The 13,152-nt window shown below is 57.9% G+C and overlaps 1 protein-coding gene across 2 annotated transcripts; it reads left to right on the top strand.

Annotated features, from left to right (window-relative positions):
- The first annotated feature begins 3,421 nt into the window (after window positions 1-3,421).
- Window positions 3,422-10,487, top strand: KIF12 (kinesin family member 12). 2 transcript variants are annotated; one of them, XM_049637389.1, is made up of 16 exons: window positions 3,422-3,599; window positions 3,693-3,768; window positions 4,137-4,271; window positions 4,439-4,574; window positions 5,401-5,496; window positions 5,640-5,819; window positions 6,564-6,682; window positions 6,770-6,874; window positions 7,460-7,562; window positions 7,643-7,733; window positions 7,943-8,029; window positions 8,409-8,499; window positions 8,571-8,675; window positions 9,260-9,360; window positions 9,452-9,570; window positions 9,889-10,487. In XM_049637389.1, the coding sequence occupies exons 3-16, from the start codon at window positions 4,176-4,178 to the stop codon at window positions 10,026-10,028; spliced, it is 1,569 nt and encodes a 522-aa protein (XP_049493346.1). In that variant the 5' UTR covers window positions 3,422-3,599; window positions 3,693-3,768; window positions 4,137-4,175; the 3' UTR covers window positions 10,029-10,487. The 2 variants fall into 2 exon arrangements, with proteins under 2 accessions (XP_049493346.1, XP_049493343.1); XM_049637386.1 differs by having other exon boundaries at window positions 3,472-3,599; window positions 5,401-5,493; window positions 5,664-5,819; window positions 9,889-10,473.
- The last annotated feature ends 2,665 nt before the right edge of the window (window positions 10,488-13,152 follow it).

Raw genomic sequence — 13,152 nt, 5'->3', positions numbered from 1 at the left:
TATATATATATATATATATATATATATATATACCTGCCGAATGAACTCACAATTTAAGGCTAGCCACTGTCCTTACTCACTGTTAGAGAACAGAACTAGAACTTCACTCTTGCTTATGGACACTGAGTGATGTACACATTCTGACCCAGGTTGGGAACCCCTGTGCAAAAGTCACGCCAAACAGCCGATCACACCCCGTCCTGCGCATATCCCTTGTCTTGGCATTTCTCTCAAAATCCCTGCCGTGTGGCTCATCTCGGTCGAGCTTGAAAAGGGATAGCAATTTGATTAAGCCCAAAGCACACGAAAACGTGGAATGACTGGTTTAGGGGACATTTTTTTTTTAGGGACATTTTTTTAAAGTTTGTTTATTTATTTTGAGAGTGAGAGAGAGAGAGAGAGAGAGAGCGAGCATGTGCGCAAGCGGGGAAGGGGCAGAGGGAGTGAAGGAGTGAGGAAGAATCCCAAGCAGGCTCTGCACCATGAGGGCAGAGCCCAACACGGGGCTTGAACTCATGAACCACGAGATCATGACCCGAGCTGAAGTTGGGACACTTAACCAACTGAGCCACCCAGGCGTCCCTTAGGGACATTTAAAGGAACAACTTGTTCACTTACCGCGTTTACAGCAAGAAAAGGCAACCTGCCATAAAGGCAACCAGCGCCAGCCAGTGCATAGTTCAGGGTCGTACTCGGTCCCGCCATTCACAGCCGCTTTCCCCTTACACTGCTTCCCCTGCCCCCTCTCTCTTCTTCCATTTTTCCATCTGTAAAACAAGAGTAGTCATTATTTTCCTATCCACCTCAAGGATTTCCTAAAAATGTAACAGATTAAGGAACTTCACAGTTGATAGGAATCTTGGAGATCATCTGGGGACTTCTATTTTTGCTTTCAGATAATTCTTTACAGTTTATGAATCACTTTCACTGACACTGTCTCATTGAAACCTCAGAACAACTAGGGCGTCTGGGTGGCTCAGTCGGTTGAGTGTCTGACTTCGGCTCAGGTCATGATCTCACAGTTCGTGAGTTCGAGCCCCACGTCAGGCTCTGTGCTGACAGCTCACAGCCTGGAGCCTGCTTCAGATTCTGTGTGTGTGTCTCTCTCTGCTCTTCCCCTGTTCACACACTGTCTCTCTCTCTCTCTCTCTCTCTCTCTCTCTCTCAAAAATAAATAAAGATTTAAAAAAAAAAAAGAAACCTCAGAACAACTATGGGAAATCATCAGTCTCTTTTGATAGGGAGGAAACAGGTTAAGAAAGCGGGAATTACCTTTTTTTCTTTTTTTTAATGTTTATTTATTTATTTTTGAGAGCGATCCAGAGCGAGTGAGCACAAGCTGGGAAGAGGCAGAGAGATAAGGAGAGAGAGAATCCCAAGCACGCTCTGTGCTGTCAGCACAGAGCTTGATCTGAGGCTTGAACTCACCAACTATGCGATCATGACCTGAGCTGCAATCAAGAGTTGGCCGCTTAACTGACTAAACCACCCAGGTGCCCCGAAAGGGGGAATTACTTGCCAAAATAGAGCTGGGGGCAGTCAGTGGTTCTTTGCTCTACCTAAGTCTCCCTATAGATCCAGCTAGAAGGCCCTGAAATCAAAAGGTTGACTAGTTCTTGACTGTACTCCCCCAGTGCATGGGGAGCTAGCTCACTGCCACCCGAAATAAACCGTTCCTTAGTTGGGTGGCATTGATAGTTGGCTATCACTTGTGGAACAGAACATGTTATATTGAAAGGAGGGGGTGACTCTTAAGGCTTTCACCCTAACGTGTGCCAGACAGAAGAGAAGTTTACGGAAATAGTCAGAGAACATACAGAAACAGCCAGGATGGCAATAACAACAATGCCCACCTGATGGTGTCACTTCCCTGGTTATAACCCTTCAGTGGCTTCCTGGTTCCCTGCAGAGGGAGTCCGGGCTCCTTGATGTAGCCTCCCTGAGCTTGGCCCAGCCTCAGACCACCTCTACATGCCTCACACATTTTCCCACCCCACCCCAGCCTTCCTGCAATGTGCTTCCTCTGCCAAGAACACCCTCACCTACCACCTTTACCTCCCTGCTCCTACCGGCCTCTCAACTCCCCAACCCCAACCCCCAGAATCCCTGCACACTAGATTGTTCTCACTTGCCTCCCTAACAAGACTACAGGATTCCTTTGCGTTGGTGCCCAGCATGGAGACTGTCACTGAACTGGCGATTGCCCCACTCCACCACCTACGCAGACCCCTCTGCTACTCCAGACAGCCAGATCAGCAGAGGGTTAAACAACTGCTCTGGCCTTAAATCAGCCTTGGCACTGGAGAAGCAGGTGGCCCAATGTTTAACCAGATTCTTTCTGGGCCTGTTCTCAGTTCTGCTCAGGAACTCAATCCAGCCAGGTCTTCCCAGAGCTGAAACCTGGGCTCCTCTCACCCCTTCAGGTGCCCCGCCCCCCCACCAGGCTCCTCCCCTGCCAAGTAGCTGGAACTGCCAGAGAGGGGAAGCGGGGGAGGCAGAGGACAAAGCTGGAGGAGGTGTAGGTGGACAGGAGGAAGGACCTGGCCCATGCTCTGCCAGGCTTGCTGTATGGCCTTGGTTGAGCTGCTCCCGTCCCTGTCTCCCTAGCCCCATCTGTGTACCCAGGAGGCTGGCCTGGGTGGTCGCTCCTGATAGGAATGGACAAGAGCAAGGGACCCTCAGACTCCAGAACCCCCTAGCTAGGGGTCCCCTTGCTGGAGAGGGACTTTTTCCACCACAGGTAGGGGTGGGTAAATCTTTAACTAGTTAGCCCTGGGCAGGCCCAAGCCTTTCCGGATGGCTGGATGCCTGAGAAGGGGAAAGAGGGTGGGGGGTGTAAGGCGTGTATAGCCAGTCCCAGTGTGGTGGAAAAGGGAGGGTAGCGGGAGAGAAAGGAACGAGACTCGGGCGGAGCTAACTCCGGGTGCGAAGCTGGCCATGGAGGAACGCGGGTCTCCCGACGACGGGTAAGGAGAGATTCTGGGAGGTAAGAGGAGCCGCTGGGCTCAGGGATGGTAACTCACGTTGCGGCCACAGGGACCCCGCGCGGAGCCTGGAGCAGGGGCCAGAGGGGCCAGAAACGCCCATCCAGGTGGTACTCAGGTAGGTATAGGTTGGTTGGGCGGGAGCTAGGAGCGAGGGCGATCCAGGACGGGGCCGATGGCGTCATCGGGATGGACCTCTGCCTTCCCACCGGACCCCAGAGTGCGTCCCATGAGCGCGGCGGAGCTGCGTCGAGGGGAACAGAGCGCGCTGCACTGCTCGGGGACCCGGACTCTGCAAGTGAGGAATCCCTCCCACCCACTGACCCCCAACCCCCCCCCCCCCCCCCGTCAGAAACCTACCTGGAGACCCCTCGGTCCCTCCCGGGGCAGCTCGGTCCCAGGCCCCAGCCTCTGCCCCCCCACCCCGCCCGCCCCCGAGCCCCGCCCTCCCTGGCTCCGCCCCCAGAGTGCCCCGCCCCCTCCCCAGGTGAGCCCCCCCGGCGGCGGCCCCGACGTGGCGTTCCGCTTCGGCGCCGTGCTGGACGGGGCGCGCACGCAGGAGGACGTGTTCCGGGCGTGCGGCGTGCGGCGTCTGGGCGAGCTGGCGCTGCGCGGGTGAGTGAGGCCCCTGCACGGCCCTCCGCCCCCCCCCTACCCCCACCCCTGCGGGCCGCCGCCGGGGTCCAGCCGCGCCTCTGCCGCCCGCAGCTTCTCCTGCACTGTCTTCACCTTCGGCCAGACCGGCTCCGGGAAGACCTACACCCTGACCGGGCCTCCTCCGCAGGTGGGCCGAGCGCAGATGGAGCCCCCGAGGGTCGGGGATGGGGTCTCTCAGTCCGCGCGGACTTCCAGGGGGAAGGGCCTTCGTGCGGCCCAGCCCCCTTTATTTGCAGACAAGGAAACCGAGGACCGGAGAGGTAGAAGGCGCTTGCCGGATGCGGAGCTACTTTTGTCCTCCTTACTTAGTAGCTCTCAGTTTTCTTCATCTGTAGACGGAGGCGAATCGTTCTGATTCGATATTCTACGGGAACTTAGTTCCTGGCGCAGAGTAGGGCCGTCCTCCACAAAGGGTAGTTATGACTGGTTTTGCGTGGGTGTGCCGGGGTGATCGTGACCCACGACCCGTGACCCACGAGCTGTTTCTGCTCCCAGGGCGAGGGGGTGCCCGTACCCCCCAACCTAGCCGGCATCATGCAGAGGACCTTCGCTTGGCTGTTAGACCGGGTGCGGCACCTGGGAGCCCCTGTCACCCTCCGCGCCTCCTATTTGGAGATCTACAATGAGCAGGTGGGGGACTGAGATTGAATAGACAGCCCTCCAGGTAAAAGAAGTATTTCTCTCCAAGGAGCTGGGGTCAAGGGACAGAAGAGGCTGGGGGGCTGCGTCGGTAAGGTCTGGGGGTTGATGGAGCTCGGGCGCAGGGCCCCTTTCCTCACCGGCCACCCTCCTCTCAGGTTCGAGACCTACTGAGCCTGGGAGCTCCCCGGCCTCTCCCTGTTCGCTGGAACAAGACCCAGGGCTTCTATGTGGAGCAGCTGCGAGTGGTGGAGTTCGGGAGTCTGGGGGCCCTGATGGAACTGATGCAAATGGGTGTGTGCTGCTTCAGGGGCGCTTTGGGGTGTGGGGGCGCCCGTTCCTCAGCTGTTCGCTGATGGTGCTCTCGGAGCCCCTGGCCGGAGCTGTGGGCTGAGGTGACCCTAGTGGGGGAAAAGGGTCAGCAGACCACAATTCAGACACAGCCCGGGGATGTACCCCGGCCCCACCCCCGGCCTGGAGATTCTGCTGTCCGACTGCTGTTCGAACTCTTAGAATCCTGATGATGGGGTCGTGATTGGGTAGAGCGGAGTCCAGGTCATGGTCTCCTCTCCAGCCCGGAGTCTCTGCCTCTGTCAAGCCCCATTTTTGCCCCTTGAAGAGGTCTCCCCACCTCAAGGCTCTCCCCTTCCAATCTCTTCCCCTCCACACAGCAAACCACATCCCTCTGCCCCTTCGGACCTCCAGACCCTTCCAGCTTGTTGAAGGTAAAGGTCATACCTCTTAGGCTAGCCTGCGGTGCCCTTCTGTTCCAGCCTCGTTCAATTATTCATCAAATATTTATTGAGCACCTACCCTGTGGCAGGCTGCGGGGACACCGGGACTCTGGGTTCTGGCCCCAGAGTTGTACCATGCCTGGTAGCTGATCCTTCTGCCTGAGTTTCTCTCCCTCCCTCCACACAGCAACAGAAGAGATGTGAACCTGATGAACGTTCTTCCCCTCAGTTCTCTCCATCTTTCTTTCACCTGTCCGTGCTGGAGGCAGGCCTCTGTGCCTTTGCATGGGCTGGCCCCTCTCCCAGGATGCCCTCGCTGCTTTTTCTTTATTGGTGACCACCTGCTCCTCCTACCAGGTCCAGCTCCTGCTGTTTTCCCCCTCTAGGTCTCAGCCGTCGACGGAGCTCAGCTCACAGCCTGAACCAGGCCTCCAGCCGAAGCCATGCCCTGCTCACGCTCTACATCAGCCGCCAAACCGTGAGTGTCCCCACTGGGGGAAGGAGCTGGCCCAGGACCACCCGGCAGGGGTCTGCCTCCGGGTGTATAAACCAACCGGGGCGTGTGCAGGAGGTAATAGTGGAAACCCTTGGCTTTGTGACTCCGATGGGGACAGCCCCTCCCAAGTCCCCATCGACCCTGATCCTCCTACCCCACAGATGCCTCCGGTGGACCCGGGGGAGCCCCCCGTTGGTGGGAAGCTGTGCTTTGTAGACCTGGCCGGCAGTGAGAAGGTGGCGGCCACGGGATCCCGTGGGGAGCTGATGCTTGAGGCAAACAGCATCAATCGCAGCCTGCTGGCCCTGGGTGAGGCCTGGGGCCAGCTGGACTGACTTCCTGAGTCCCTCCTCTGAGCCGGACCCAGATCCGTCCACAGTGGGGGAAGCCAGGGGAGGCGTAGGACGGGAGGCGTAGGGGAGGCGTAGGACGGGAGAGTCAGGAGCTGTGACCCAGGAGCCACACGCCTCCTCCTGGCTTCAGCTTGCTATTGACTGGAGCCTTCCTTCTTAGCACTTTATTCATGAGTCTATAAATCCTGAGGGTCTGTAAAGGCACATTTTAATTGGGGAGGTAGAAACACTCAGGTGCAGAGTATGAGCCCTCAGACATCCAGCCTGTCCCATGTGCAGTTGAGAAGACTGAGGCCCGGTGAGGGGAAGGGAACTGACCTTCCCACCCCCGCCCCAGGTCACGGGGCCTTGGGAGCCTTCAGGGCTGGGACGCCAGCCTTCCTCTGTGGCATGTGTGGGGAGATTTTCAGGAACTCTTCTTCATTCAGCCCACTTGTCAGATATTTCCTGAGCCCCTACCGAGTGCCAGGCCTGTTGGTCAGGTTCTTTGGTGGCACTGGGGATCAGGGGCGGACAGGGTCATCATGCCCTCAGGAGCCCCGGTCTGGTAGCAGAGGCCAGTCTGACTGAGTGACAAGATCTTGGGAAGGAGAGATTTTCAAGTCACACAGGCCTGGGCGGAGATGCCAGCTCTGCGTGAAGCAGCTGGGTGGCCTTGGGCAACGGGTGTAACCCTGCTAGCCTTGTTGTCCCCACCCAGGTCACTGCATCTCCCTGTTACTGGACCCACAGCGGAAGCAGAGCCACATCCCCTTCCGGGACAGCAAGCTCACCAAGCTGCTGGCGGACTCGCTGGGGGGACACGGGGTCACCCTCATGGTATCCGAGAAGGGCTGGCAGGGAGGGATGGCTCCTGAGGGGGAGGGTCCCCGAGAGGAAGGAACGCTCAGCCGCAGCCCTCCCCAGGTGGCCTGCGTGTCCCCTTCAGTCCAGTGCCTTCCCGAGACTCTCAGCACCCTGCGATATGCAAGCCGAGCTCAGCGGGTCACCACTCGGCCACAGGCCCCCAAGGTGAATGGAGGGAGACCCGGCAGAGGTGTGGGTCGGGGAGATGGTTGGGGATCAGGCAGTAACGGGAGCCTGAGTCGGTGTCGTGGGAAGTCTGGGATGAGTCACAGTTGGGATTAGAGTCAGAGTCCTGATGATGGGGTCATGATTGGGTGGGGTGGGGTCAGGGGTCATGGTCAGGATTAGGGCATGTCTAGGGGTGTGGTCTGATTTGGAATATGATTCAGGGTATAGCCAGGATCCCAGTTGGTACTGTGATTAAGTCTGAGTTGACTTGGGGTCTGACGTAGTGTCTTGTTTGGCGTCAGAATCTGGGCCAAGGCCTGGACAGAACTGAGTTTAAGGTTAGATTTGGAGCAGGCTGCAGCTCAGAGCAGGCCCTCCAGGCACAGGGCTAAGGCTTCCTGGTACTTTGACACCATTAGGGCAGGGTGCCTCCTCCAGGGGATGTCGCCTTGTGCCAGGATGCAAGGCTGGCACGTGAAGCATGGGCTAGATCTCAGGCTCTGCTCACCACCCCCGGAAGCGCTTGTACAGTGCACAACTTGTACAGCCGTAAACAGCAGCTCTGGGCCTCTTTCTGGGCAGTCACCTATGGCAAAGCAACCCCAGCATTTGGAGATGGAGATACTGCAGCTCCAGGAGGAGAACCGCTGCCTGCGGTCCCAACTGGGCCAAGTACACCCCAAGGGTATGAGCTCCCCAGGGGCAGGGGTGGGGTGTGGCTGGGGCTCCCATGGATCCAGCCACCGTGCCCTTCCCCCCCGACAGCCTCAGGGCTCAGTGGGGCCCGGGTGGCCTGGGCCCAGCGGAACCTCTATGGGATGCTGCAGGAGTTCATGCTGGAGAATGAGAGGCTCCGGTAGGCTCCCCCTCAGCCAGGGGGACTCTGTGCCCCGCCCCTCACTTCTATGCTGCTTCCGCCAAGCTGCCCCCCTCCCCGGGTCCTTGGCTACCCTCTGTCCCCGCTTGTCTCCTGGGGTTTGTACTCCACTGCAAAGAGAAGGGCTGACCCGTCCCCCTACTGGTATCTCTGCCTCCTGTCACCTTCCTGGGGCCTGCTCTTCCCAGGAAAGAAAAGAGCCAGCTGCAGAGTAGCCGGGACCAGGCCCGGGATGAGCAGCGGGTCCTGGCCCAGCAGGTGCACGAGCTGGAGCGGTGAGCACGGCTGCCAGCCTGGAGGCAGGCCTCGGGACACAGGGCAGGTGGGAGGAGGTGGCTCCGTGAAGCGGTCAAGAGTCTGCCCTCTGGGTCTGGACCACCTGGGTTCAGAGTCCCGCTCTGCCGCTTACTAGCTGTGAGACCTTGGGTGACTTGTTTTACTTCTCCCTGCCTGGCCTTCTTCCTGTTCTACGAAATGGGGGTGATAGAGGTCCTACTTGGTAGGGTTGTCTTAAAGTTTGGATTGAACGAGTTCATACGTAAAGCACTGAGAACGGTGCCTGGCACGGCTGAGTGTTGGCTAAAAGGGGGACTCGGGGACCAGCCTCGTGGTTGGTTTTCAGACCGCAGGCATAGACCCCACCGTCCTTTCCAGGCGCCTCCTCTGTGCCTGCTCCCTTCACCTGCCAAACCCCGGCCCAGCCCCACCGTGTCCCTGTGTGATGGCACCAGCTCGCCCCTGCCACGTGAGTCTCTGGCCGGCCTGGAGGGGTGAGGAGCAAGAATGTCACAAAGCCTCTGACGTGCCCTGTTGCAGGCCCTGCCGCCCCTCTGCTCCTGCCCCTGTTGTCACCTGTGCCCCTTGTGCCGAGCACCGTTGGCCCACTGGGCCTGCCCACACAGGGGGCTCCAGCTGCCGCAGGTAGGAAAGGCCAAGGCGGGGGAGGGAAGGCTGGGAGAGCTGGAGACTGTGATCCGGGGGGTCCGTGGCCTGGGAGGCTCCAGAGCTCCAGGGTCCCCGGCTGGATTGTTTGGGTGAGGGGCTGGCTTTGGGCTCCCACCCAGGGTTCAGAAAGTCTGTTTGCTTTGCCCGCCCCCACCCCCCATCCTGCCTTCTTACAGGAACTCACTGTCCCGCTCGCTTATTCATTCACTCGCACGTTACTCATTTCTGTGTTCACTTACTCACGCGTTCACTCATTCAGTACCTGTCCCCTAAGCTCCTAGCTTCGTGCCAGCCTGTGTTCTGGGCACCAAAGATTCAGACATGACATGGGATTCGAACAGACATGGTTCCTGCCCGCAGGGAGTTCCTCATCCCCAGAGAGGACATTACAAGGCCTGCCCACTGCCCGCAGAGAAAGTGACCAAGATCAAGACGCCCACCTGACATTCTTGGTGTCCCGTGGGGCATGTGTGGCAGGGATGGTGGCGCCATGATGGCACCAGGAAGGTGGAGCACATAGAGGCAGGGTCGCCCAGTGTGGGCTCTGGTCTTTCCTGCAGGTGTTTGGCCCTAAGACCCCAGGTGGCCTGGCTCTGTCTGCCCAGCCCCCACCCTGGGCACCCCCATGCAATCCTGACTCTGCCGAGTTCCCGAGAGAGAGGTGGGCCCAGCCCTTGGGCACTGGGATGGGGGAGGAGGAGGCCTGGGGAGTCGAAGGCTCACCTCCCACCGCCCAACCCACCCCGGGCTAGGAGTCATAGCGACTGGACTAGGACCCGAGTCCTGGCGGAGATGTTGATGCAAGAAGAGGTGGTGCCCTCTGCACCGCCCCTGCCCATGGGGCCTCCAGACACGTCACCAGTGCTGAGAGGTGAAGGAGAGAGAGAGGGCGGGGCCCCTAGCGTTTTTGGTGGTCTTGGGCCAGAACTCACCCTGTCCAGACCTCAGTCTCCCCACCTTCTGGAACAGGGTGTGTACTGCGAGGCGATCCGTAAGATCCTTGCAGTTTCCAAACTGGAGTTCTCTTCCTAGGGCCACCTGGTTGTCCACACGCGTGCAGGAGCCCGTGGTGTTGGTCGAGGGGGAGGGGGACCGCCTGAGGCTTCCTCAAAGGGTGTTAGGGCACTGAGGGGTCTGGGTGGGGCGGGCCCGGGGGAGCACAGGCCTCGGGTCTCACTGTGCTCCTTAGGCGGGGCTGCAGTTCCAAACCTGGCCCGGAGACTGGAGGCCCTCAGAGACCAGATTGGCAGCTCCCTGCGACGCGGCCGGAGCCAGCCACCCCCCAGCGAGGGTACACGGAGCCCCAGCCGAGTCCTCCCTCCCTGCTGAGGGCAGAACACACCCCAGAGACCCCCGTGTGACCCTGGTCTGGGCTCTGCGCTCCTGGGTTTCAACCTCCCCATCTGTGAAATGGGAACAACGGCTGCCGCTTCCCTCTGCGACTGAGCTGGGCAGGGGAGAGTTCCTCAGGGCTGCGGGTGGGGGCTGTGGGGCAGTTTGGGGGAGCAAGGGGAGGGTGCCACCCCAGACTGTGAGAAATGCGACTGGATCTTGGAGAAACCAGGCTGCAGGTGGTGAAATAGACGAATAAAGAGAGGTGTCCGCTCCAAGACTGGTCGGTCATGTCTCCCGGTGGCCAGGCACTTCCGCGTGGGGGAGTCACAGAGAGGAGGGGTTCTCAAGGGAATCTGAGGAGGAGGCAAGGACTCGTGGCAGAGGGGTGTGCCCCCTCTGATCAGGAATATTCCAGGTTCCCATCCCCTTCATATACAAGTTTTAATTGAGCCGCTACTACATGCTGCTGGGCAGATGTGGGGAAATCGGATGGTGAGTGTCTCCACGAAGGAGGCCTGAGGGACACTGGTTCAGGCACACTCGGCTGTGTATGTGCCGGTGCTGGAGGGATCCTGAGGTCGGAGTTCTGATGCCACAGACTTGCTGAGACCTTGGGCAGACCCTGAACCCTCCTTGGATCGCTTTCTGGTGTTCGGCCAGTTAGATGGGTCGTGAAGCTCCTTGTCTGTTGAGTTCAAGTGCAGGTTAGGAGGTGAAGGATATCAGGATTCCTGGCGTAAGTACTCAGTAGGATGCAAAGGGGCTCCGGTTAGGGGGAAATCCATTTTATAGTTAGGGAAACTGAGACCCACAGGGCTCGTTCCTTCCTTTGTTTGTTCATTCGTTCATTCATTCATTCATTCATTCAGCACTACTGGCCTCAAGGCAATTCAAGGTGGTGAACAGGACTGACAAGGGATAAGCCGGCTTTGCCCAGGAAGCTCACAGGGGCCAGATGAAAGGCAGGACGTGTGACTGGGCATTAGGGGTGTTCCACAGTGGAGACTTAGTGGAAGGCCAGCATTCACGGAGGCAGAGTCCAGGATGGGGGGTAATAACCAGATGCCACAGACCCACCGGGCTCCGCAGGGGGGGGCCGTGGTTAGGTTCACGCATAGAACCACACACGTTCAAATCCCGCCTCCTCACTTAACCACGAGTAATCCTGGGCGAATGACTTCACTGCCCTGAGCCCGAGTTGTCTTATCAGCAGAATGAACACGAGAATAGGACCTCCTCACTGGACGGTCCTGGGGATTAAGTCCCCTGAGAGATGGCAAGAGTAACAGCACAAGGCTTTGCCTATTGCAGAGCACTTAGCCGAAAGCAACTTTCAGTCACTATGGTCATTTGATGAGATGGACACCCTGGGTTTGGAAAAAAATTCGTTCAACAAATACCTACCAAGAACCCACTTTGAGGGGCGCCTGGGTGGCGCAGTCGGTTAAGCGTCCGACTTCAGCCAGGTCACGATCTCACGGTCCGTGAGTTCGAGCCCCGCGTCAGGCTCTGGGCTGATGGCTCAGAGCCTGGAGCCTGTTTCCGATTCTGTGTCTCCCTCTCTCTCTGTCCCTCCCCCGTTCATGCTCTGTCTCTCTCTGTCCCAAAAATAAATAAACGTTGAAAAAAAAAAAAAAAAAAAAAGAACCCACTTTGGGCCAGCCTTGAACAAAGCATAAGAATCCTTACCTTCATAGAACACAGGAAACAAGAAAATGGGCAAAAATGCGTGGGAACTCGGTGATCAGTACCATGGAGCACAATATAGCCGGGAGGGCCCTCTACCAGACTGGGTGCCATTCTAAAAAGGGGGATCAGGAAGGGGCTCGTGCAGGGAACATTCATGCAGAGACCTGAAGGAGGGCGGGAAGGTGAACCTGGTTAATGCCATGAAGTCACTTTTCTCTAGGTAGTTTTGGTGCCACCTCGGCCCCGGGTGGCTCGGCAGGTTTGAGCCCGGGGTTCCTCCCCTCCCCAGAGCCCTTATCTCACTCACTGTATCATCAGGGCCTGCTTGCTGGGAGGCCTTCAGGCCCAGGCGGGGAAGGCCCCTGGCACTGAGCATGAGAACCTTCCTCAGCTGCCTTGGGAGGGTGGACACGGACCACCCAGGGGGACCCTGGCTGTTGCTGGTTCATTCATGTTCGGATGATTCCTCCTCCTGCTGGAGCCAGCCACGGTTTTCCAGGCTCCCAGTCCAGCAACCCCCGCACTTCACTTTCCCAGAAATAGACTCAAGGGGACCAGTGTCCAGCACCCCCATCGAATAGGCCACGTATCCGTCTCCCGGCCAATATCCTCACTCTAGAACTACCACTTGTCCAGAATCCCGAAACCCGGGAGGAATTTCAGAGGACCCCAGTGATGTATCCAGACACTTCATGTCCAGGGGTCCTTACTGAGAGCTTGAGGACTCCAGAGGGCACCTCTGGAACCCTGAAAGCTATAGGCCTTCCTCAGGATGCTAGAATTTGGGGGCGGTTCTCTGGCTCCATGAAATAGGGTAGTCATTGTCCAGAAGCTTAGAAGGTCTCTGGTACATCAGAATTGAGAGAAGCTCTTGGAAACCCTGAAGCACTGTAGGAATTTTCCAGAATCCCAGATCCTTAAATGACCCCTTGGAAATTTTAAAATTTTGTGTAGAAATTGGGAGGGATTCTCTGGACTCATTGGCTTGGGGTGGAGATGTTCAGCAGAGCTGGCAAACCTAGGTTTCAATCTAGATGTCTGGAGCCCTGGTTGAATTCTCCAGGTCCTTGGGGACCCCACCTGTCAGCCAGTGTGGGAACAGGAGCATGGCTGGAGGCATCACCGGAGGACAGGCTTTAGGAAGGACATGTCTGTGGGTCCTTGTGTTTCAAAGGCCGTGAGATCTCCTCTGGGTGATCCACCCCAAGATAGACCCCGAAAGGTGCAGAAGGCCTGAGAGAGTGTGAACGGCTTCTCACTCCTGTCTCTGTCTGCTTTAGCCACACCAGCCTCCCATCACCTCCCAGATGCGTCCTGCCTTGTCTCAGGGTCTTTCTTCCCTTTGTCTAATGACACATTTTCCCCATTCAGTTTGGTAACAGCAGGTTGATGTTGGCCCCTGTGAGGAGGGATATTTTGTGTTCCCTTA

The sequence above is a fragment of the Panthera uncia genome, chromosome D4 (assembly GCF_023721935.1).
Source record: "Panthera uncia isolate 11264 chromosome D4, Puncia_PCG_1.0, whole genome shotgun sequence".
In the NCBI taxonomy this organism is placed as follows: Eukaryota; Metazoa; Chordata; class Mammalia; order Carnivora; family Felidae; genus Panthera; species Panthera uncia.
The sequence above is the reverse complement of the archived record's forward strand: the minus strand, read 5'-3'. Positions and strand labels throughout refer to the sequence as shown.